General features: G+C 43.9%; 1 protein-coding gene across 1 annotated transcript in view; it reads left to right on the top strand.

The window, feature by feature from the left end:
* The window catches only part of LOC143805895 (cytochrome P450 2A4-like), a 57,598-nt gene that overhangs the window by 14,490 nt on the left and 19,624 nt on the right, over positions 1-23,484 (top strand). The window contains exons 4-6 of the mRNA XM_077285645.1: positions 4,810-4,970; positions 20,326-20,502; positions 20,657-20,798. Of these exons, the coding sequence (XP_077141760.1) occupies positions 4,810-4,970; positions 20,326-20,502; positions 20,657-20,798 (480 nt within the window). The remainder of the gene's footprint in view (positions 1-4,809; positions 4,971-20,325; positions 20,503-20,656; positions 20,799-23,484) is intronic.

Here is a 23,484-nt window from a genome sequence, read left to right as displayed (position 1 = left end):
TGTTTTTTAACCCTTTCATACAATTGGATTAATAATGGATAGGTGTCATAATTGACGCCTCTCCATTATTAATCTGGCTTAATGTCACCTTACAATAGTAAGGTGACATTAACCCTTCATTACCCCATATCCCACCGCTACACGGGAGTGGGAAGAGAGTGGCCAAGTGCCAGAATAGGCGCATCTTCCAGATGTGCCTTTTCTGGGGTGGCTGGGGGCAGATGTTTGTAGCCAGGGGGGGGCAATAACCATGGACCCTCTCTAGGCTATTAATATCTGCCCTCAGTCACTGGCTTTACCACTCTGGCGGAGAAAATTGCACGGGAGCCCACGCCAATTTTTTCCGCCAGTTAACCCTTTATTTTACATGCTACAGCGCCCACATTTTGCACATACACACTACTAACATTAGTAGTGTGGAATATGCCAAAAAAAAGGGGATAATAATAATAATAATAATAATAATAATTTTTATTTATATAGCGCCAGCATATTCCGCAGCGCTTTACAACTTATAGAGGGGACTTGTACAGACAATAGACATTACAGCATAACAGAAATCACAGTTCAAAATAGATACCAGGAGGAATGAGGGCCCTGCTCGCAAGCTTACAACCTATGAGGAAAAGGGGAGACACGAGAGGTGGATGGTAACAATTGCTTTAGTTATTTGGACCAGCCATAGTGTAAGGCTCGGGTGTTCATGTAAAGCTGCATGAACCAGTTAACTGCTTAAGTATGTAGCAGTACAGACACAGAGGCTATTAACTGCATAAAGTGTATGAGAACACGATGCGAGGAACCTGATTATGTGTTTTGTTTTTTTTCTATTTTTAAATAGGCCACACAGGGATAGTTAGGTTAATGCATTGAGGCGGTAGGCCAGTCTGAACAAATGCGTTTTTAGGGCACGCTTAAAACTGTGGGGATTCGGGATTAATCGTATTAACCTAGGTAGTGCATTCCAAAGAATCGGCGCAGCACATGTAAAGTCTTGGAGACGGGAATGGGAGGTTCTGATTATTGAGGATGCTAACCTGAGGTCATTAGCGGAGCGGAGGGCACAGGTAGGGTGGTAGACTGAGACCAGGGAGGAGATGTAGGGTTACTGTATGTAAACCATGTCTCATATCCTGTCGGGTTTGTGAAGGAGAAATGAAAAGCCGGCAATTGAATTACCGACTATTCACATATATCGCGCTGAATTAAATATAAATACAGAATATATATATATGTGTCTCAATGACAAAATATATATATATATATATATATATATATATATATATATATATATATATATATATATATATATATATATATATATATATATATATATATTTATTTTAAGAACATTTGAGCACATAAATCCATTAGATGTCGGTTTTGCAAGCCTGCGAGAAAATCTCGGCATACGGATGTCACACGGATGTCAAAAGGATCATTTGATGCAAGGAAATCTCATCCTCGCACTGCACACGGATCACTGTTTTGGAAACATTTGTGCAATTCTCGTCCGTGAAAAACGGACCGTTTTTTTATACGTTGTGTGTGTCCCCGGCCTAACAACGTTGTTTCATCCCACAAAAAATAAGCTATCATACAGCTCCATCGGACAAAAAATAAAAAATGTTATGGGCCTTGGAAAATAGTGGCCTAAACCAAAACCTATTTAGGGGAAAACTTCAGATATTTTTTTTATCAAAAAACTGGACATGTTGGGTATTGCCATAATTGTATTGATGAGGAGAATATTATTGTATGGACATTTTTACCACAAACTGTACACCATAAAACTATTCCCCCCCCAAAAAAAAAAAAAATTGCATTTTTTTTCACAATTTCATGGCACTTGGAAGTTTTTTCCCATATTCCGGTACACTATATGGTAAAATGATGTCTTAGAAAAGTACAACTCATCCTGCAAAAACAAGCCCTCATACGGCTATGTGGACAACAAAATAAAAGAGTTATGGCTTTAGGAAGAAGGAGAGGAAAAAATAGAAGCGGATAAATGGAAATTGGCCACAGCATGAAGAAGTTAAAGAGGGCTAAGGCTGTATTCATGCACAGAAAATTGGGCACATGCCTGTACAGCTGGGGTCACACTATATACAGGCTCTGGAGCGATAACATATATTACAGGTCGTCGGGTAGGTGATAATAGCGTTATATCGGTAGAGCTGGGCTCACAATGTACAAAGGCAATGGGACGGGAGGAGGGCGGTGATAAAAGTTCTTATTTTGTCCATGTGGGCAAATTTCCAATAAACATTTATAGCTGTGGGCTTTTTCTTGTGGACTTTTTTCCTGTGGACAGTTTTCTTTTGGCCATTTTTTCAGGTCACCTCTGCTGACATGTGCCTGTTAGGATTATTTCTGGGCTCATTTCCTTGGGCTTCTCATAATCCTCTCCTGGATGTCTGCTACATCAATGGGTGTCAGGTGTTTCCGAATACGCGATTGGTTGTATTTTTGGTATCAGCCATGAATCCTGTGTTTTGCCTTCCATAAGGAATACCCCTCTGTTGGCTCATTAATTTCTTACACTGCTCTGGTGAAAATGAAAACTGAGCTGATTGGTTGTTTCCATTGGTGACTGGAGGAAACAAAGGCAATTTTAAAGAAAGACGTTTCTGATTAATGAGCCTTGATATGCAAATAACCACTTCAGAGAGAAAGAGGACTTAGGGTATGTGCATACGTTGCGGGTTTTGCTGTGGATCCGCAGCGGATTGGCAGCTGTTTTCCATGAGTTTACAGTACCATGTAAACCTATGGAAAACAAAATCCGCTGTGCCCATGCTATTCTTTGTGCGGATTCCGCAGCGGTTTACTCCACACAAAAACCGCATAAAATCCGCGGTAAATCCGCAGGTAAAAAGCAGTGCTTTTTACCTGCAGATTTCTCAACACAGGTGCGGAAAAATCTGCAAAGGTCCCATCTACGTGTGCACATACCCTTAAACTTTATAGCACCACCTGTTTGAAGCAACATTCCTACAAGTCAGTATTGATCCTTTACAGAGCCTTGATAAGCATCTTCCTGTGCAAATTACACAAATGAGGCCGGGATCACACATACGCGAGATACGGCCGAGTCTCACAGGTGAAAATCCTCCTCTGGCGCCGGCACTCCGGAGCGGAGCATGCAGCCGCACAGCAATACATGGAGCTGCACGCTCCGCTCCCAAGTGCGGGCGCCAGAGGATGGTTTTCACCTGCGAGACTCGACCGTATCTCGTGTATGTGTGATCCCAGCCTAAGACAGGTTTTTGTAGCACAACCAGTAATTCAAATAAGCAAAGTTAAAATGACAAAACAACCTGGGATTATATTCTAGAATTCCAGGTCCCCAGTAATCATGCTCCACGCTGCCGTGTAATCTGGAGCCGTCAGTCAGGATGAGGGTGCGGAGACTGAATATACTTGGACTCATGAGCTCTTGGACACTAAATCTGGATGCTTTAAAAAATAAAAATATGATTCATTTATTTTTATTAATGAACAAAAGGTGATTGCACTTTGTCTTCAAAACATTATCGGGTAGATATCCAAGATGTTTGGAACAAACACCATATTCCTAAAAACTGTGTACAAGTACTTAGAAGAATTGATGCCATCGTGGTAAAGTGCGGTCACACCAAATATTTTGTTTAGATTTCTCTTTTGTTCATTCACTTTGCATTTTTGTTAATGGATAAAAAATATATTTTTTAACTATTCTTACATTGCAACACGAGATACAGTAATGAATATATGAAGCTTGTGCTTTGACAGATCTTTTCTTAGGATGTGTTCACATTGAGTTTGCTTGTAGCTTTGTTTTCAGAAGAGAAACTCTTCAACTCAACACTCTGAACTTTTTGAGCACGGTGGTTTTTGGATAATTTATTTTCTAAAAATACTCAGTGTGAACATACCCTTAGGCTATGTGCAGACCTAGTTTTTGAGGCTTTACGTGGTGAGGATCTGCTCCAAGAATAGCAACAAAAATTTTTCCCAAAATCCCATTGAAAAAAAAATCCTTACTCATTCTAATATTAATACTATTGGTGCCTATATGAGGGTTTTATTTTTAGCTTTTTGTTTTTGCTTTTTTACACTTCAGTCCTTGAGAAATATACCGTGAATTTCACTAATTTGAAGAAGATCCTGGAAGAATCTTCTCAAAACTAGGCCATGTCACATGAAGAGGCTGTAGAAAAAGCACTTTAGGGGCAAAAATCACTTGAACAATTGCTTCAAGAAAAGAAAAATTGCTCCAAAACCACCCTCCCCAAAAAAGAAAATAATAGACAGTAAAAGTTATTATTTTTTTTTTTAACCCTGCATAAAAGGGATCTGATAGATTCTGATTATCAGATATTCTGGACCGCTTCATAGAAGTAGAAAAGTATATGAAACTGAGGTTCCCCATCGTAATCACAATCAATAATGGCGCCTAACAAAAGGAGGAGGTTCTGGATCAAAATAAAAATGTTTACAATTTTTCAAGAAACACCAAACCAATCCACAGGCTTTTGTCTGGTATTACAACTCATACTCATATGAGCAAAAAGTCTAAAGAACTTTGAATTTTCTGGTATCTATTCAAAGGCAGTGCACACCATCAGTGACATTGTCTGCGCATGGGGTGCTGGGGATTTGGACATCTATGTTGTAATGTTAGAGCCCAGCACACTACAACACTACATTGTGCAATTAGTTGGAAGCCAATCAATTGTTTTCCATTCATTTGAATAAGAAAATAAAGCTGTTAATATTCAATATATGTACAATAATTAAATATTTTTATGTAATTTTTTATAGACACTCCAGTTGATCCAACGGATCTACTGCATCTTGCCATTTCCAATGTCATTTGCTCCGTCGTATTTGGTGAGAGATTTGACTATGAAGATGAAAAGTTCATGTCGCTGCTGTCACATATTCGAGAATTTACCAAGGCGTTCACCAGTTTTTTGGGGCTGGTGAGTGATGGAAGAATATTTGAAGGGTATAAAAAAAACTATCAAAATTCAGGACTAATATTTTGTGATTACTTACATTAATAGTTTTGCCTTATTTCTAAAAAAAAAATGTTGTTTTTTTTATTTTAGTGTAAGGGCTCATTCAGGTGTTCATGCCAGTCGGTTTGAGCACGTACTGCTAATTAGGGTTGAGCGAAACGGGTCGATCATTTTCAAAAGTCGCCGACTTTTGGCTAAGTCGGCGTCTCATGAAACCCGATCCGACCCCTGTGCTTGTCGGCCATGCGGTACGCGACTTTCGCGCCAAAGTCGCGTTTCAATGACGCGAAAAGCGCCATTTCTCAGCCAATGAAGGTGAACGCAGAGTGTGGGCAGCGTGATGACATAGATCCTGGTCCCCACCATCTTAGAGAAGGGCATTGCAGTGATTGGCTTGCTGTCTGCGGCGTCACAGGGGCTATAAAGGGGCGTTCCCGCCGACCGCCATCTTACTGCTGCTGATCTGAGCTTAGGGAGAGGTTGCTGCCGCTTCGTCAGAAGCAGGGAGAGCGTTAGGCAGGGTCCACTAACCACCAAACCGCTTGTGCTGCAGCGATTTCCACTGTCCAACACCACCTTCGGTGTGCAGGGACTGTGGAAGCTATTTTTTTTTTTTTTTCCCCTCAGCGCTGTAGCTCATTGGGCTGCCCTAGAAGGCTCCGTGATAGCTGTATTGCTGTGTGTACGCCACTGTGGAAACCAACTGCTTTTTTCAAAGCACATATCCTCTTGTTCCTTCCTTTCTGCACAGCTATCTTTTTTGTTTGTCCACACTTTTTATTTAATTTGTGCATCAGTCCACTCCTATTGCTGCCTGCCATACCTGGCTTACATTACTGCAGGGAGATAGTAATTGTAGGACAGTTTTTTTTTTTTTTTTTTTTTTTTTTTGTGGGAGATTAAGATTGGCATTTCTGCTACAGTGCCATCCCTGTGTGTGCCATCTCTCACTGAGTGGGCCATAGAAAGCCTATTTATTTTTTCCGTGATTTGTGTTCTAAAATCTACCTCAACACAAAAACACTACATCAATCAGTGGGAGAAAAATATTGGCCTCAGTCAGGGCTTGTGTGCCACTGCTGTGTGTGCTATCTCTCATTCAGTGGGCTATAGCAAGCCTATTTTTTTTTTTTTTTTTTTAATATTATTTGGTTTCTAAAGTCTCCCTGAAAAAAAAAAAAAACCTAAAAAAACAGTGGGAGAGTAATATTGCCCTTTCAGCTTGTGTGCCAGTCTTGACTCCTGGGTGTGCCACCTCTCTCCCTCTCATTCAGTGGGCCATAGAAAGCCTATTTATTTTTTTTAAAAAATATTATTGGGTTTCTAAAGTCTCCCTGAAAAAACAAAAAATACATAAAAAAACAGTGGGAGAGTAATATTGCCCTTTCAGCTTGTGTGCCAGTCTTGACTCCTGGGTGTGCCACCTCTCTCCCTTTCATTCAGTGGGCCATAGAAAGCCTATTTATTTTTTCCGTGATTTGTGTTCTAAATTCTACCTCAACACAAAAACACTACATCAATCAGTGGGAGAAAAATATTGGCCTCAGTCAGGGCTTGTGTGCCACTGCTGTGTGTGCTATCTCTCATTCAGTGGGCTATAGCAAGCCTATTTTTTTTTTTTTTTTTTTTTTTTTTAATATTATTTGGTTTCTAAAGTCTCCCTGAAAAAAAAAAAAAAACCTAAAAAAACAGTGGGAGAGTAATATTGCCCTTTCAGCTTGTGTGCCAGTCTTGACTCCTGGGTGTGCCACCTCTCTCCCTCTCATTCAGTGGGCCATAGAAAGCCTATTTATTTTTTTTTTTTAATATTATTTGGTTTCTAATTCTCCCTGAAAAAAAAAAAAAAACCTAAAAAAACAGTGGGAGAATAATATTGCCCTTTCAGCTTGTGTGCCAGTCTTGACTCCTGGGTGTGCCACCTCTCTCCCTCTCATTCAGCGGGCCATAGAAAGCCTATTTATTTTTTTTTAAAAATATTATTGGGTTTCTAAAGTCTCCCTGAAAAAACAAAAAATACATAAAAAAACAGTGGGAGAGTAATATTGCCCTTTCAGCTTGTGTGCCAGTCTTGACTCCTGGGTGTGCCACCTCTCTCCCTTTCATTCAGTGGGCCATAGAAAGCCTATTTATTTTTTTTTTTAAATATTATTGGGTTTCTAAAGTCTCCCTGAAAAAAAAAAAAAAACCTAAAAAAACAGTGGGAGAGTAATATTGCCCTTTCAGCTTGTGTGCCAGTCTTGACTCCTGGGTGTGCCACCTCTCTCCCTCTCATTCAGTGGGCCATAGAAAGCCTATTTATTTTTTTTTTTAAATATTATTGGGTTTCTAAAGTCTCCCTGAAAAAAAAAAAAAAAACCTAAAAAAACAGTGGGAGAGTAATATTGCCCTTTCAGCTTGTGTGCCAGTCTTGACTCCTGGGTGTGCCACCTCTCTCCCTCTCATTCAGTGGGCCATAGAAAGCCTATTTATTTTTTTTTTTAAATATTATTGGGTTTCTAAAGTCTCCCTGAAAAAACAAAAAATACATAAAAAAACAGTGGGAGAGTAATATTGCCCTTTCAGCTTGTGTGCCAGTCTTGACTCCTGGGTGTGCCACCTCTCTCCCTTTCATTCAGTGGGCCATAGAAAGCCTATTTATTTTTTCCGTGATTTGTGTTCTAAATTCTACCTCAACACAAAAACACTACATCAATCAGTGGGAGAAAAATATTGGCCTCAGTCAGGGCTTGTGTGCCACTGCTGTGTGTGCTATCTCTCATTCAGTGGGCTATAGCAAGCCTATTTTTTTTTTTTTTTTTTTATATTATTTGGTTTCTAAAGTCTCCCTGAAAAAAAAAAAAAAACCTAAAAAAACAGTGGGAGAGTAATATTGCCCTTTCAGCTTGTGTGCCAGTCTTGACTCCTGGGTGTGCCACCTCTCTCCCTCTCATTCAGTGGGCCATAGAAAGCCTATTTATTTTTTTTTTTAAATATTATTGGGTTTCTAAAGTCTCCCTGAAAAAACAAAAAATACATAAAAAAACAGTGGGAGAGTAATATTGCCCTTTCAGCTTGTGTGCCAGTCTTGACTCCTGGGTGTGCCACCTCTCTCCCTTTCATTCAGTGGGCCATAGAAAGCCTATTTATTTTTTCCGTGATTTGTGTTCTAAATTCTACCTCAACACAAAAACACTACATCAATCAGTGGGAGAAAAATATTGGCCTCAGTCAGGGCTTGTGTGCCACTGCTGTGTGTGCTATCTCTCATTCAGTGGGCTATAGCAAGCCTATTTTTTTTTTTTTTTTTTATATTATTTGGTTTCTAAAGTCTCCCTGAAAAAAAAAAAAAAACCTAAAAAAACAGTGGGAGAGTAATATTGCCCTTTCAGCTTGTGTGCCAGTCTTGACTCCTGGGTGTGCCACCTCTCTCCCTCTCATTCAGTGGGCCATAGAAAGCCTATTTATTTTTTTTTTTAAATATTATTGGGTTTCTAAAGTCTCCCTGAAAAAACAAAAAATACATAAAAAAACAGTGGGAGAGTAATATTGCCCTTTCAGCTTGTGTGCCAGTCTTGACTCCTGGGTGTGCCACCTCTCTCCCTCTCATTCAGTGGGCCATAGAAAGCCTATTTATTTTTTTTTTTTAATATTATTTGGTTTCTAATTCTCCCTGAAAAAAAAAAAAAAACCTAAAAAAACAGTGGGAGAATAATATTGCCCTTTCAGCTTGTGTGCCAGTCTTGACTCCTGGGTGTGCCACCTCTCTCCCTCTCATTCAGCGGGCCATAGAAAGCCTATTTATTTTTTTTAAAAAATATTATTGGGTTTCTAAAGTCTCCCTGAAAAAACAAAAAATACATAAAAAAACAGTGGGAGAGTAATATTGCCCTTTCAGCTTGTGTGCCAGTCTTGACTCCTGGGTGTGCCACCTCTCTCCCTCTCATTCAGTGGGCCATAGAAAGCCTATTTATTTTTTTTTTAAAATATTATTGGGTTTCTAAAGTCTCCCTGAAAAAACAAAAAATACATAAAAAAACAGTGGGAGAGTAATATTGCCCTCTCAGCTTGTGTGCCAGTCTTGACTCCTGGGTGTGCCACCTCTCTCTCTCTAATTGTGGGCCATAGAAAGCCTTTTTTTTTTTTTTTTTTAATATTATTTGGTTTCTAAAGTCTCCCTGAGAAAAAAAAAAAAATAAATTAGGTGGGAGATTAATATTGACATTAGTGCTTGAGTGACAGTCCTGCGTGTGTGTCATCTCTGTGATTTTGTGCCACAGAAAACAGAGTGTGTAACATTGTGCCTGATTTTCCTTGTGGTCTCACCAACCTGTTAAGGGATATTGAAATCATACTGAAGTTATAGCTCACCGTGTAAGTTGTTTGACAGCAACAAATAAAGTTACTTTGGTTAAGATTTTAAAACAATGAGGAAGTCTGGTGCAAGAGGTCGTCGTGGGCGTTCATTGTCAGCTGGTAATGATGGTAGTGGTAGAGGAGCATCAGGTGGTCGTGGGGATAAAAATATTCCACCTAAGTCTGGAGCTGTGGAGCCAGTTTCGTCGTCAGGCTACACAAGGCCTCGAACGCTCTCTTTTCTGGGAGTAGGAAAACCGCTTTTAAAGGCGGAGCAGCAACAGCAAGTTTTGGCTTACATTGCAGACTCAGCCTCTAGCTCTTTTGCCTCCTCTTCCGAAACTGGTAAATGTAAAAGCAGCGCGTCGCTTGTGGATGTTCACGGTCAGGGACAAGTCGCTTCCTTGTCCTCCTCAGCAAAAACTACAACAAGAGAGAAGGATGCAGCAGGCGACACAACGGGTCACTCCATGGAGCTCTTTACACATACCGTCCCTGGCTTAGAAAGTGAAACATTTAACAGGCCATGCCCATTACAAGTATATTCTGACATGGAGTGCACTGATGCACAGCCACAGCCAGAGTACTATGCTGCTCCTTTGACTCAGACCACCACATTGCCCTCTCAGGGTACAGATCCACAATCAGACCCTGATGAGACTATGTTGCCCCGCCACGAACGCTATACCACCGACCGACACAGTGACACAGACGAAGTTGCACACGAGCTCGAAGAGGAGGTAATAGATGACCCAGTTATTGACCCCGATTGGCAGCCATTGGGGGAACAGGGTGCAGGCGGCAGTAGTTCAGAAGCGGAGGTGGAGGAGGGGCCGCAGCAGGCATCAACATCGCAACAGGTTACATCTGCCGGGCCCGTATCTGGCCCAAAACGCGTGTCAAAGCCAAAACCTGTTGGAGCACAGCGTTGCCATCCGGTTAAAGCTCAGTCTGCAATCCCTGAAAAGGGATCCGAGTCTAGGAAGAGTGCAGTCTGGCATTTTTTTAAACAACATCCAACTGATCAGCGCAAAGTCATCTGTCAAAAATGTTCAACTAGCTTAAGCAGAGGTCAGAATCTGAAAAGTCTAAATACTAGTTGCATGCATAGACACTTAACCACCATGCATTTTCAAGCCTGGACTAACTACCAAACGTCCCTCAAGGTTGTAGCACCCTCGGCCAATGAAGCTAGTCAGCAACGCAACATCCCTTCCGTCACTGTAAGGCCACCATTTTCCGCACCACAGGCAGTATCTGTGCAGGTTTCTTTGCCAGCCAAAAGCAGTCAGGGTCAGGGAATCACCAGTTTTGTAGGAGGAAATATTGCATCTAGGGCACCGGCGGAAACAATACCGTCTCCAACCGTCTCTCAGTCTGCCATGTACACCGGCACACCCGAAAGTTCCACGATCTCCAGCTCTCCAGTCCAGCTCACCCTACATGAGACTCTGGTTAGAAAAAGGAAGTACTTATCCTCGCATCCGCGTACACAGGGTTTTAACGCCCACATAGCTAGACTAATCTCGTTAGAGATGATGCCCTACCGGTTAGTTGAAAGCGAAGCTTTCAAAGCCCTGATGGAGTACGCTGAACCACGATACGAGCTACCCAGTCGACACTTTTTTTCCAGAAAAGCCATCCCAGCCCTGCACCAGCATGTTAAACAGCGCATCGTCCATGCACTCAGGCAATCTGTGAGTACAAAGGTGCACCTGACTACAGATGCATGGACCAGTAGGCATGGCCAGGGACGTTATGTGTCCATCACGGCACACTGGGTGAATGTGGTGGATGCAGGGTCCACAGGCGACATCAATTTAGGGACAGTTGTGCCTAGCCCACGGTCTAGGAAACAGTTGGCTGTAGGCGTTCGCACCCCCTCCTCCTCCTCCTCCTCGTCCTCCTGCAGAAGCTACAGCTCTTCCACAGAACGCAGTCTGCCAACCACTCCATCGGCAGATGACACTGTTGCACACCAGTTGTCCCATTATGGGCCAGCTACTGCCAAGCGTCAGCAGGCTGTATTGGCTATGAAGTGCTTGGGCGACAATAGACACACCGCGGAAGTTCTGTCCGAGTTCTTGCAACAAGAAACGCAGTCGTGGCTGGGCACAGTAGATCTTGAGGCAGGCAAGGTAGTGAGTGATAACGGAAGGAATTTCATGGCTGCCATCTCCCTTTCCCAACTGAAACACATTCCTTGCCTGGCTCACACCTTAAACCTGGTGGTGCAGTGCTTATTGAAAACTTATCCTGGGTTCTCCGACCTGCTCCTCAAAGTGCGTGCACTTTGCTCACATATCCGACGTTCGCCTGTACACGCCAGCCGTATGCAGACCTATCAGCGGTCTTTGAACCTTCCCCAGCATCGCCTAATCATAGACGTTGCAACAAGGTGGAACTCAACACTGCACATGCTTCAGAGACTGTGCGAACAGAGGCGTGCTGTTATTTATTTGTGGGAGGATACACGGGCAGGCAGTAGGATGGCAGACATGGAGTTGTCAGGTGTGCAGTGGTCTAAGATACAAGACATGTGTCAAGTCCTTCAGTGCTTTGAGGAATGCACACGGCTGGTTAGTGCAGACAACGCCGTAATAAGCATGAGCATCCCCCTAATGCGTCTGCTGATGCAAAGTTTGACGCACATAAAGGAGCAGGCGTCTGCACCAGAGGAAGAGGAAAGCCTTGATGACAGTCAGCCATTGTCTGGTCAGGGCAGTGTACAGGACGAGGTAGCGGGCGAAGAGGAGGTGGAGGACGAGGAGGATGATGGGGATGAGTATATTTTTAATGCCGAACCTTTCCCGGGGGCACAGGAATTTGGTTGCGTGTCACGGCCGGGTTCTGGTTTTTTGAGGGACACAAGTGACGTAGATTTGCCTGCAACTGCCCCTCAACCAATCACAACCGGAGATTTGACAACTGGAACTTTGGCCCACATGGCGGATTATGCCTTACGTATCCTAAAAAGGGACACACGCATTACGAAAATGATGAACGATGACGATTACTGGTTGGCCTGCCTCCTTGATCCACGCTATAAAGGCAAATTGCAAAATATTATGCCACATGAGAACTTGGAACTAATATTAGCAACCAAACAATCAACTCTTGTTGACCGTTTGCTTCAGGCATTCCCAGCACACAGCGCACGTGATCGTTCTCACACGAGCTCCAGGGGGCAGCAGACTAGGAGTGTTAGGGGTGCACACATCAGAAGTGGCATTGGACAGAGGGGTTTTCTGACCAGGTTGTGGAGTGATTTTGCTATGACCGCAGACAGGACAGGTACTGCTGCATCAATTGAAAGTGACAGGAGACAACATTTGTCCAGTATGGTTACTAACTATTTTTCATCCCTTATCGATGTTCTCCCTCAACCGTCATTCCCATTTGATTACTGGGCCTCCAAATTAGACACCTGGCCAGAATTGGCAGAATATGCATTGCAGGAGCTTGCTTGCCCGGCAGCAAGTGTCCTATCAGAAAGAGTATTCAGTGCTGCAGGTTCAATATTAACCGAAAAAAGGACTCGTCTGGCTACCCAAAATGTTGACGATCTAACATTCATTAAAATGAACCACAACTGGATTTCGAAATCTTTTGCCCCACCTTGCCCGGCCGACACCTAGCTTTCCTATGAAAAGCTCTTGCCTGTGAATTACTTTTCTAATGTCTAATTTGCTGCAGCTGATTGTACAGCATACGACATGTTTACACCTCCCTAAATGGCAAAACTCCCCACACGGGGCCGTGGTATCGCGACTTGGCGCAAGCACCCGTGAGACTGCTGTTTGTCTGAAGAGGTGGGTGTGCTCGCTTTTGGTTGACGGCATTGCTACTGGGTCCCTCATAGTACAATGTAGTGTCTCTGGCGGTGGTGGTGCGCACCCAACGTCAGACACACCGTTGTAACATGAGGGGCCCTGGGGCGGTCCCGCCGGCCTCAAGAGAGTTCCCCCCTACCCCAGCTCAAAATGTGCTCTACCACGTGCAAAATTATGTCGCACAGCTCCACCAATCTTTAGTCTATTCGCTGACATCATTCAATGTCTGGCACTGACAATACAAATTTGTAGACATCTATGATGCAACTTAAAGTAGTCTGTGTCTGTGTCCTATATTGGCACCATTAAATAGTTACTGCCAAATTACTATGTCAGAAACTCAGTAGATGAGCCCACCCCTGTACCTAAGTATGCCACCTTTTTTTTTTGTTTTGGTTGTTTTGCGAGACATTAACATCTATTTATATTTTGGGAGTACTGGGACAGACACTCCTTGCACTACTCCTCCACTCACCACCAAGCTGCCTGTGTATCCATGTAACCGCTGTAAAACTGCCATGAGCCTATTGTTTGTTATTTTAGGCCTTTGATAGCCTGTCTGCGGCCCCTACTTGCAATACTCCTCCACTGACCACCAAGCTGCCTGCCCGTGTATCCATGTAACCGCTGTGAAACTGCCATGAGCCTATTGTTTGTTATGTTAGGCCTTTGATAGCCTGTCTGCGGTCCCTACTTTAAATACTCCTCCACTGACCAGACCACTGCTGCCCGTGTACCCCTGGAACCAATTATAAAGTGCCTACAGCCAGCCCATTTTCTTATGTTAGGCCTTTGAAGCCTGTCTGCGGTCCCTACTTTAAATACTCCTCCACTGACCACCAAGCTGCCTGCCCGTGTATCCATGTAACCGCTGTAAAACTGCCATGAGCCTATTGTTTGTTATTTTAGGCCTTTGATAGCCTGTCTGCGGCCCCTACTTGCAATACTCCTCCACTGACCACAATGCTGCCTGGAGTGCCTGCCTGTGTATCCATGTAACCGATGTAAAACTGCCATGACTGCCTACTGTTTGTTATTTTAGGCCTTTGATAGCCTGTCTGCAGCCCCTACTTGCAATACTCCTCCACTGACCACCAAGCTGCCTGCCCGTGTATCCATGTAACCGCTGTGAAACTGCCATGAGCCTATTGTTTGTTATGTTAGGCCTTTGATAGCCTGTCTGCGGTCCCTACTTTAAATACTCCTCCACTGACCAGACCACTGCTGCCCGTGTACCCCTGGAACCAATTATAAAGTGCCTACAGCCAGCCCATTTTCTTATGTTAGGCCTTTGAAGCCTGTCTGCGGTCCCTACTTTAAATACTCCTCCACTGACCACCAAGCTGCCTGCCCGTGTATCCATGTAACCGCTGTAAAACTGCCATGAGCCTATTGTTTGTTATTTTAGGCCTTTGATAGCCTGTCTGCGGCCCCTACTTGCAATACTCCTCCACTGACCACAATGCTGCCTGGAGTGCCTGCCTGTGTATCCATGTAACCGATGTAAAACTGCCATGACTGCCTACTGTTTGTTATTTTAGGCCTTTGATAGCCTGTCTGCAGCCCCTACTTGCAATACTCCTCCACTGACCACACCAATGCTGCCCGTGTACCCCTGGAACCTATTTAAAAGTTCATAGAGCCTAGTTATATATTTTATTTACTATTAATAAGGCCATGATGGACTACGCTGTACCACGCTACAAGCTAACCAGTCGACACTTCTTTTGCGAGAAAAGCCATCCCAACCCTCCACCAGCATGTAGAAGACCGCATTGTCCATGCACTCTGGCAATCTGTGAGTACAAAGGTGCACCTGACAACAGACGCATGGACCTGTAGGCATGGCCACGGAAGATTACGTGTCCATTACGGCGCAATGGGTTAATGTGGTGGATGCATGGTCCACAGGGGACAGCCTACTAAGTCTGTCTGCAGTCCCTAATTCAAATTGTCCTCCACTGTCTAAATCGGAACTTCCACCTTCTGGCTTTCGGCCTATAGTATCAGAAATTAAACTGCATTTGGCCTTCAACTTTGGTTAGGGCCTACTAACGGCTTCTGCCCCTCCCTGGTGTTGCCCTCAACTAAATAAAGCTGAGCTTCAACCTTCTGCTCCAAATTACCATTTTGAAAAATGCAATAGGCTTTTCAGGCCTACAAAAGGTGTCTGTCTGTGTGCCCCTCCCTGGTGTTGTCCTCAACTAAATAAAGCTGAGCTTCAACCTTCCGGCTCTCATTATGTGGTTTTAAAAAAAAAAATGGTGGTTAGGGCCTACTAACGGCTTCTGCCCCTCCCTGGTGTTGTCCTCAACTAAATAAAGCTGAGCTTCAACCTTCCGGCTCTCATTATGTGGTTTTAAAAAAAAAATGGTGGTTAGGGCCTACTAACGGCTTCTGCCCCTCCCTGGTGTTGTCCTCAACTAAATAAAGCTGAGCTTCAACCTTCCGGCTCTCATTATGTGGTTTTAAAAAAAAAATGGTGGTTAGGGCCTACTAACGGCTTCTGCCCCTCCCTGGTGTTGCCCTCAACTAAATAAAGCTGAGCTTCAACCTTCTGCTCCAAATTACCATTTTGAAAAATGCAATAGGCTTTTCAGGCCTACTAAAGGTGTCTGTCTGTGTGCCCCTCCCTGGTGTTGTCCTCAACTAAATAAAGCTGAGCTTCAACCTTCCGGCTCTCATTATGTGGTTTTAAAAAAAAAAATGGTGGTTAGGGCCTACTAACGGCTTCTGCCCCTCCCTGGTGTTGTCCTCAACTAAATAAAGCTGAGCTTCAACCTTCCGGCTCTCATTATGTGGTTTTAAAAAAAAAAATGGTGGTTAGGGCCTACTAACGGCTTCTGCCCCTCCCTGGTGTTGTCCTCAACTAAATAAAGCTGAGCTTCAACCTTCCGGCTCTCATTATGTGGTTTTAAAAAAAAAATGGTGGTTAGGGCCTACTAACGGCTTCTGCCCCTCCCTGGTGTTGCCCTCAACTAAATAAAGCTGAGCTTCAACCTTCTGCTCCAAATTACCATTTTGAAAAATGCAATAGGCTTTTCAGGCCTACAAAAGGTGTCTGTCTGTGTGCCCCTCCCTGGTGTTGTCCTCAACTAAATAAAGCTGAGCTTCAACCTTCCGGCTCTCATTATGTGGTTTTAAAAAAAAAAATGGTGGTTAGGGCCTACTAACGGCTTCTGCCCCTCCCTGGTGTTGTCCTCAACTAAATAAAGCTGAGCTTCAACCTTCCGGCTCTCATTATGTGGTTTTAAAAAAAAAATGGTGGTTAGGGCCTACTAACGGCTTCTGCCCCTCCCTGGTGTTGTCCTCAACTAAATAAAGCTGAGCTTCAACCTTCCGGCTCTCATTATGTGGTTTTAAAAAAAAAATGGTGGTTAGGGCCTACTAACGGCTTCTGCCCCTCCCTGGTGTTGCCCTCAACTAAATAAAGCTGAGCTTCAACCTTCTGCTCCAAATTACCATTTTGAAAAATGCAATAGGCTTTTCAGGCCTACTAAAGGTGTCTGTCTGTGTGCCCCTCCCTGGTGTTGTCCTCAACTAAATAAAGCTGAGCTTCAACCTTCCGGCTCTCATTATGTGGTTTTAAAAAAAAAAATGGTGGTTAGGGCCTACTAACGGCTTCTGCCCCTCCCTGGTGTTGTCCTCAACTAAATAAAGCTGAGCTTCAACCTTCCGGCTCTCATTATGTGGTTTTAAAAAAAAAATGGTGGTTAGGGCCTACTAACGGCTTCTGCCCCTCCCTGGTGTTGCCCTCAACTAAATAAAGCTGAGCTTCAACCTTCTGCTCCAAATTACCATTTTGAAAAATGCAATAGGCTTTTCAGGCCTACTAAAGGTGTCTGTCTGTGTGCCCCTCCCTGGTGTTGTCCTCAACTAAATAAAGCTGAGCTTCAACCTTCCGGCTCTCATTATGTGGTTTAAAAAAAAAAAATGGTGGTTAGGGCCTACTAACGGCTTCTGCCCCTCCCTGGTGTTGCCCTCAAGTAAATAAAGCTGAGCTTCAACCTTCTGCTCCAAATTACCATTTTAAAAAATGCAATAGGCTTTTCAGGCCTACTAAAGGTGTCTGTCTGTGTGCCCCTCCCTGGTGTTGTCCTCAACTAAATAAAGCTGAGCTTCAACCTTCCGGCTCTCATTATGTGGTTTTAAAAAAAAAAATGGTGGTTAGGGCCTACTAACGGCTTCTGCCCCTCCCTGGTGTTGCCCTCAACTAAATAAAGCTGAGCTTCAACCTTCTGCTCCAAATTACCATTTTAAAAAATGCAATAGGCTTTTCAGGCCTACTAAAGGTGTCTGTCTGTGTGCCCCTCCCTGGTGTTGTCCTCAACTAAATAAAGCTGAGCTTCAACCTTCCGGCTCTCATTATGTGGTTTAAAAAAAAAAAATGGTGGTTAGGGCCTACTAACGGCTTCTGCCCCTCCCTGGTGTTGCCCTCAACTAAATAAAGCTGAGCTTCAACCTTCTGCTCCAAATTACCATTTTAAAAAATGCAATAGGCTTTTCCGGCCTACTAAAGGTGTCTGCCCCTCCCTGGTGTTGTCCTCAACTGAACAAAGCTGAGCTTCAACCTTCCGGCTCTCATTATGTGGTTTTAAAAAAAAAATGGTGGTTAGGGCCTACTAACGGCTTCTGCCCCTCCCTGGTGTTGCCCTCAACTAAATAAAGCTGAGCTTCAACCTTCTGCTCCAAATTACCATTTTGAAAAATGCAATAGGCTTTTCAGGCCTACTAAAGGTGTCTGTCTGTGTGCCCCTCCCTGGTGTTGTCCTCAACTAAATAAAGCTGAGCTTCAACCTTCCGGCTCTCATTATGTGGTTTAAAAAAAAAAAATGGTGGTTAGGGCCTACTAACGGCTTCTGCCCCTCCCTGGTGTTGCCCTCAAGTAAATAAAGCTGAGCTTCAACCTTCTGCTCCAAATTACCATTTTAAAAAATGCAATAGGCTTTTCCGGCCTACTAAAGGTGTCTGCCCCTCCCTGGTGTTGTCCTCAACTGAACAAAGCTGAGCTTCCACATTCTGGCTTTCGCCCTATACTATCAGATATTAAACTGCATTTGGCCTACTAGTGTGGTTAGGCCCTTGAAACAGTGTCTGCTGCTCTTGGGTTTGCTACTCCACTGAACAAAGCAATGCCGCCTGTTTAGTCCTGTTACCAATTTTGAACTGCATGTAGCCTACTTTATTCTTTGGCCCTATATCTGTTTCCTCCTCATCCTGCCCATTGCCCAGCCACTGCTAAATGAGTCTGCTGGTACATTGACCTAGACCACTACATTCCCCTTGTACTCTACACAGCCAGAATCTGTCCCTGCTGAAAGTAAGGTTCCCCTTCCCGCATGTTATACCACCTTACACAGGGACAAAGAGGAAGGTGCAGATGAAAGTGCAGGTTCCTTCATCAGGTGGGGGGGCATACTCGTTGGCGACGTCACTGGCACAGGGCCCCTCAGAGTACGCAAAAGTGTCGCTGCTGGTGGGAGGCGCCCCCGCCATGCAAACACACCGCCGTACTTTGAGGGGCCCTGTGCCAGTGGCAATGCGAACGAGTGGGCCCCCCCTGCTTGCTCAGGATCACAGCACTTGCAACTTTTAAATACTTACCTTTCCCTGCAACACCGCCGTGACGTAGTCCGCATTTCCTGGGCCCACGAAAAACTTGAGCCAGCCCTACTCCCCCCACAACTTTCCCCCAATTCCCTATGCCCAACTATTATTATACAGTTAATTAAGATTGGCAAGCTTCAGAAACAAGAATGGATGTTTTTGGCATTAAAATGGGCACTGTAGGTGTTTTCCTGGCCTCCACTCACTGCCGACTATGCTTCCCCATTGACTTGCATTGGGTTTCGTGTTTCGGTCGATCCCCGACTTTTAGCGATAATCGGCCGACTGCACTCGACTCGACTCTGGACAAAATCGGGTTTCCCAAAACCCTACTCGATCTTAAAAAAATGAAAGTCGCTCAACCCTACTGCTAATACACAGACTGGCCGCAGCTCTCCTGACTTGAGCATGACCGCTTCATATATTTCTATGAGTCTGTCACACATTGGTCAGAAGAGTCACTGCCAGTATGTGTATTGCTGTCTAAGATTGAACCAAAATCCATGAACGTCTGAATAAGCCCTAATATAAATATATAAAAAAAATCACAAGGTGGCGAAAAGTAAGTGGTGAAAACTGGAAATAAAATGAGAAGCCCAGGTTTTTATTTCCTTCTTCGTGGATCGTGGAAGTAGGGTCTCCCAATGTTCAGGCTCTGGATAGTTACGGTAGATAATATATGATCTAGTTAGATAATTAATTATTTATAGTTAGATAATATATTATCTAACTATCTAGAGTCTGGATATTAGAAGACCCTACTTCCAAGATCAGTGACATTCGTAGTGTGGAATAAAGAAAGATGAAATAATAAGGTTTGCTTCTCATTTTTTTTCCAGGTTTCACCACCACTTAGGTTTCATCACCTTGTGGCTTATTTTTAAATCTACACTCTTTTCCTGATGATTCACCTAAATCTTCAAGTTGTTTGCTTACAACATAGTTACTTTTTAGAAGGAGGTCCTGCAGAGAATCCTGTCATTTATTAGTGGAGTTGATGGAGCCAACTACGGTGGCTAAGGTCCCAAGACCGATTTCTCTACATCAGAGAAAAAGTGTCCAATAATGTTCACCAGACTCTGATCAGAGATTAGTCAAAGTTGGATTTGTTTTTCTCAGAGGTGGAGACCTGTTGACTTGCATTGCCGATTTTGATCGATACTCATATAAAAATCAAACGTGTGTACATCACGATAGAGTAACATGGATATGAGTGTTATCCGTAAAAACCACGGACTTGTCCGATTTAATCGGTCGTGTATCCGAGCCCTTAGATTGAGCAAGTAGGATGTCTCAGGAAAAGAGTTTTTAGTTGTAATCAAGAAAAATAGAAAGACAAAAATAAAAAAAGTCAAAGGGCATCTGCTTTCAGAATAAACCAGACATGGCAGAACGTTTAACACATACAGTTACAATACAAATACAATTTGATGCTGGATCTTTCAAAAAATTGACCCTTTCGAAAACATTTTTTGCACATTTTAAAATGTAATCAGTAAATATTTTATACACATTTTAATCTTATAATGTTATTTTTAATTTAGTTTCTTAACCTTTTCCCAAACATGATGACCCATGCTCCAGGACCTCACCAGAAAATCTTCCGAAGTTTTGAAAAGCTAAAAGAGTTTATAACTAAGGAGATGAAAGCTCACCAGGACACATTGGATGAGAATTGTCCTCGGGATCTAATAGATTGCTTCCTTATGAGGATGAAAGAGGTAGATCAATTTATACTAGTAGTTAAACTTTTTTTGAAAGTTGAGTAGCATCCTCTGTTTTTGCCTTCGATCTATGCTTGACCCTTGTTGCTTCTTCTGATGGTCAAAGTTTTTCACTGTATTCAAAATTTTCACCGGTAAAGTATCTTTTTAGGAGAAAAAGAATCCAAACTCAGAATTTCATGAGAAGAACCTACAGGGAACAATTTCAGACTTGTTCATTGCTGGAACAGAAACGACAACGGTGACACTCAGATATGGTTTTCTCATTCTGATGAAATATCCAGAAATACAAGGTAATATAATATCACCATATGGTCAAAATATGTGACAAGCCATATACAGCTCTGGCAAAAAATAAGGGACCACTGCAAAATGTTCAGTTTGCCTGATTTTTCTCTCTATATGTATATTTTTGAGTAAAATGTAAATTGTTCATCTACTATATAATTGTCTAAGGGGTACTTCCATCTTTCTGTCTTTCTGTCTGTCACGGATATTCATTGGTCGTGGTGGCCTCTGTCACGGAAATCCAACTCGCTGATTGGTCGTGGAAAAACAGCCACGACTAGTGTTGAGCATTCCGATACCGCAAGTATCGGGTATCGGCCGATACTTAGCAGTATCGGAATTCCGATACAGAGATCCGATACTTGCCGCGTATCGGATACCGGAATCGGAAGTTCCCAGGATTCAAACTGCACAACTTTGTACGAAATCAGCCAATGAGACTGATTCCAAGTGTGGGCACATCCTGTTCAGCATGGAGGGCCTGAAACTACTGGCAAGGCTGTGATTGGCTGCTGAAATGATGTCATGATGCAGTTTAAAAGTCGCTGGCGCCATTTTGCGCTCACTCTGCTGTGAATTCAGTTAGTGACAGGACGCTGTTTGCTGACTGAGGGCCAGTTTAGAGATAGCGATTTGCTACTTTGTGCTTTTCCAAGGCTAATTTAGCAACCGCTGTGTTCACCTACTAATCACCTTGCTTTTGCCTTGTAGCGCTGTTTTCACAGCGATCTGCAAGGTCTGTGTGTGTGTGTGTGTGTGTGTGTGTGTGTGAGTGCAGTCCACTCTCTGGTTGTATTCAGTTCAGGGAGGGTGGTTCATTGCCTCATACTGTTCTTTTTTTTTTTTTTTTCCAAGTAGTGTAGTCTGCTGCTAATTTTTTTCAAAAAAATTCTATTAGTGTCTTTCCACCCGTCTCCAGCTAATTTGTGGAAAAACACTACATAGGATAATGTAGAGGAGGGTTTTTGGGCCTTGCAGCGCCGTTTACGGCTGTCTGCACGGTCTCCGTGTGACTGCAGCTCGCCCTGTAGTCTGTGAGCAGCCATAGCCTGGTTGTCTCCAGCTCAGGGTTCTTCACTGCGTCATACCGCAAAATCAATTTTCCTTTTGTTTTAAGTAGTGCAGGCTGCTGCACATTTTTTCAAAAAATTCCTATTAGTGTCTTTCCACCCGTCTCCAGCTAACTTGTGGAAAAACACTACATAGGATAACGTAGAGGAGAGTTTTTGGGCCTTGCAGCGCCGTTTACGGCTGTCTGCACGGTCTCCGTGTGACTGCAGCTCTCTCTGTTGTCAGTTCAGCCCCAAAAAAATAAATAAATAATAAAGTTCACCAAACACACCAGTGACACCACTTTACATTTGTGTAGGCCACATTAGCTCATATTAAAGTCTAGTCCACACTTTAGAAAATTAGTGTTTCTTATACCTGTTAGGAGTTGTTCAGGAATAAGCACACAAAGCCGTTAGTACTTTTCTGCTTATCTTTATCAGTCAACCAAGATGAAGAAGGCAGTGAGTAAGGCACGTGGGCGTGGGCGCAGAGCAGGGAGGGGACGTGGGGATTCTGTGCTTGCTGCGGGCACCGGTGACTCATCAGCACTCACTTTCACCAGGGAACAGTCATTCATGCGCAGCTTTGTCGCAGAGCGCCGTACACCGCTGCTGCGTGAAGAACAAATTGAAGCCGTTGTCGGATGGATGGCAGCTAATGCATCAACTTCAATTAGTGCCACATCCTCTCAGACACAGAGCACTGGAGAGCAGCCATCTGTCTCTTCACCACCTGCCAAATTGCCCAGGCAGACAGAGAGCCCAGGACAGGAGCCGTCTCTACTTCTGTTCTCTGAATCTCTTGGCTTGGAAACAGGGGGCCAGCCAAGCAGCATTGGAGAAATGGAAGAAGAGGCAGGGTGCAGTGATGCCCAACAGCTTTTTCTCTCTTCCTCTGAAGAAGCGGGTGGGCCAGTGGCTCTGGTCACCACATCGCAGGCCACATCAGCTGATGATGACACTCAGGTGCCACTTACTGGTGCGTGCTCTGCTGCTGAGACTACCCAGGAGGAGCAGTTGGGGGCAGAGGGTAGTGTAGATGATGAGGTCCTTGACCCATCTTGGCGTGAGGGACAGGAAGGTGGTGGGAGCAGCTCTGAGGAAGAGATTCCCCGTACGGCCCAAAGAGGGAGAGGGAGGGGGAAGACTGCGGATCCTGCAGCCTCCGCTTTGGCACCCGTTAGGAGCATGTCTCTTCCAAAAGCCAAAAAGGGCGCTCCCAAGACTTGCAGTGCCTGGTCCTTTTTTGACACAGTTGCAGATGACATTTGCTATGTCAAATGCAAGGTGTGTCATCACAAAGTCAAAAGAGGTCAAAATGTCCGCAACCTCAATACCTCCAACATGTGGAAACATGTGCGCACCAGGCACGCGGCGGAGTTAGAAAAACACACTGAAGAGCTAGGCCAACCAACAGCGGCAGCTACCACCACTTCAGCTCGTGTTGCCTCTTCCTCCAGCTCACACGCAGCTGGTTCGGCTTCCTCCCAGGATCGCCGTGGAAGAACCTCTGGCCCTGTTGTCCAGAGACCCGCTGTAATTCCACCCGCAGCACCACTTTCCCAGTCATCCACACACTCCCAGCCCAGTCTACAGCCATCGGTAGTACAGGCATGGGAGAAAAGGCGGCCTTTCTCGT

Source organism: Ranitomeya variabilis, chromosome 2 (assembly GCF_051348905.1).
Source record: "Ranitomeya variabilis isolate aRanVar5 chromosome 2, aRanVar5.hap1, whole genome shotgun sequence".
Lineage (NCBI taxonomy): Eukaryota > Metazoa > Chordata > Amphibia > Anura > Dendrobatidae > Ranitomeya > Ranitomeya variabilis.
The sequence above is the reverse complement of the archived record's forward strand: the minus strand, read 5'-3'. Positions and strand labels throughout refer to the sequence as shown.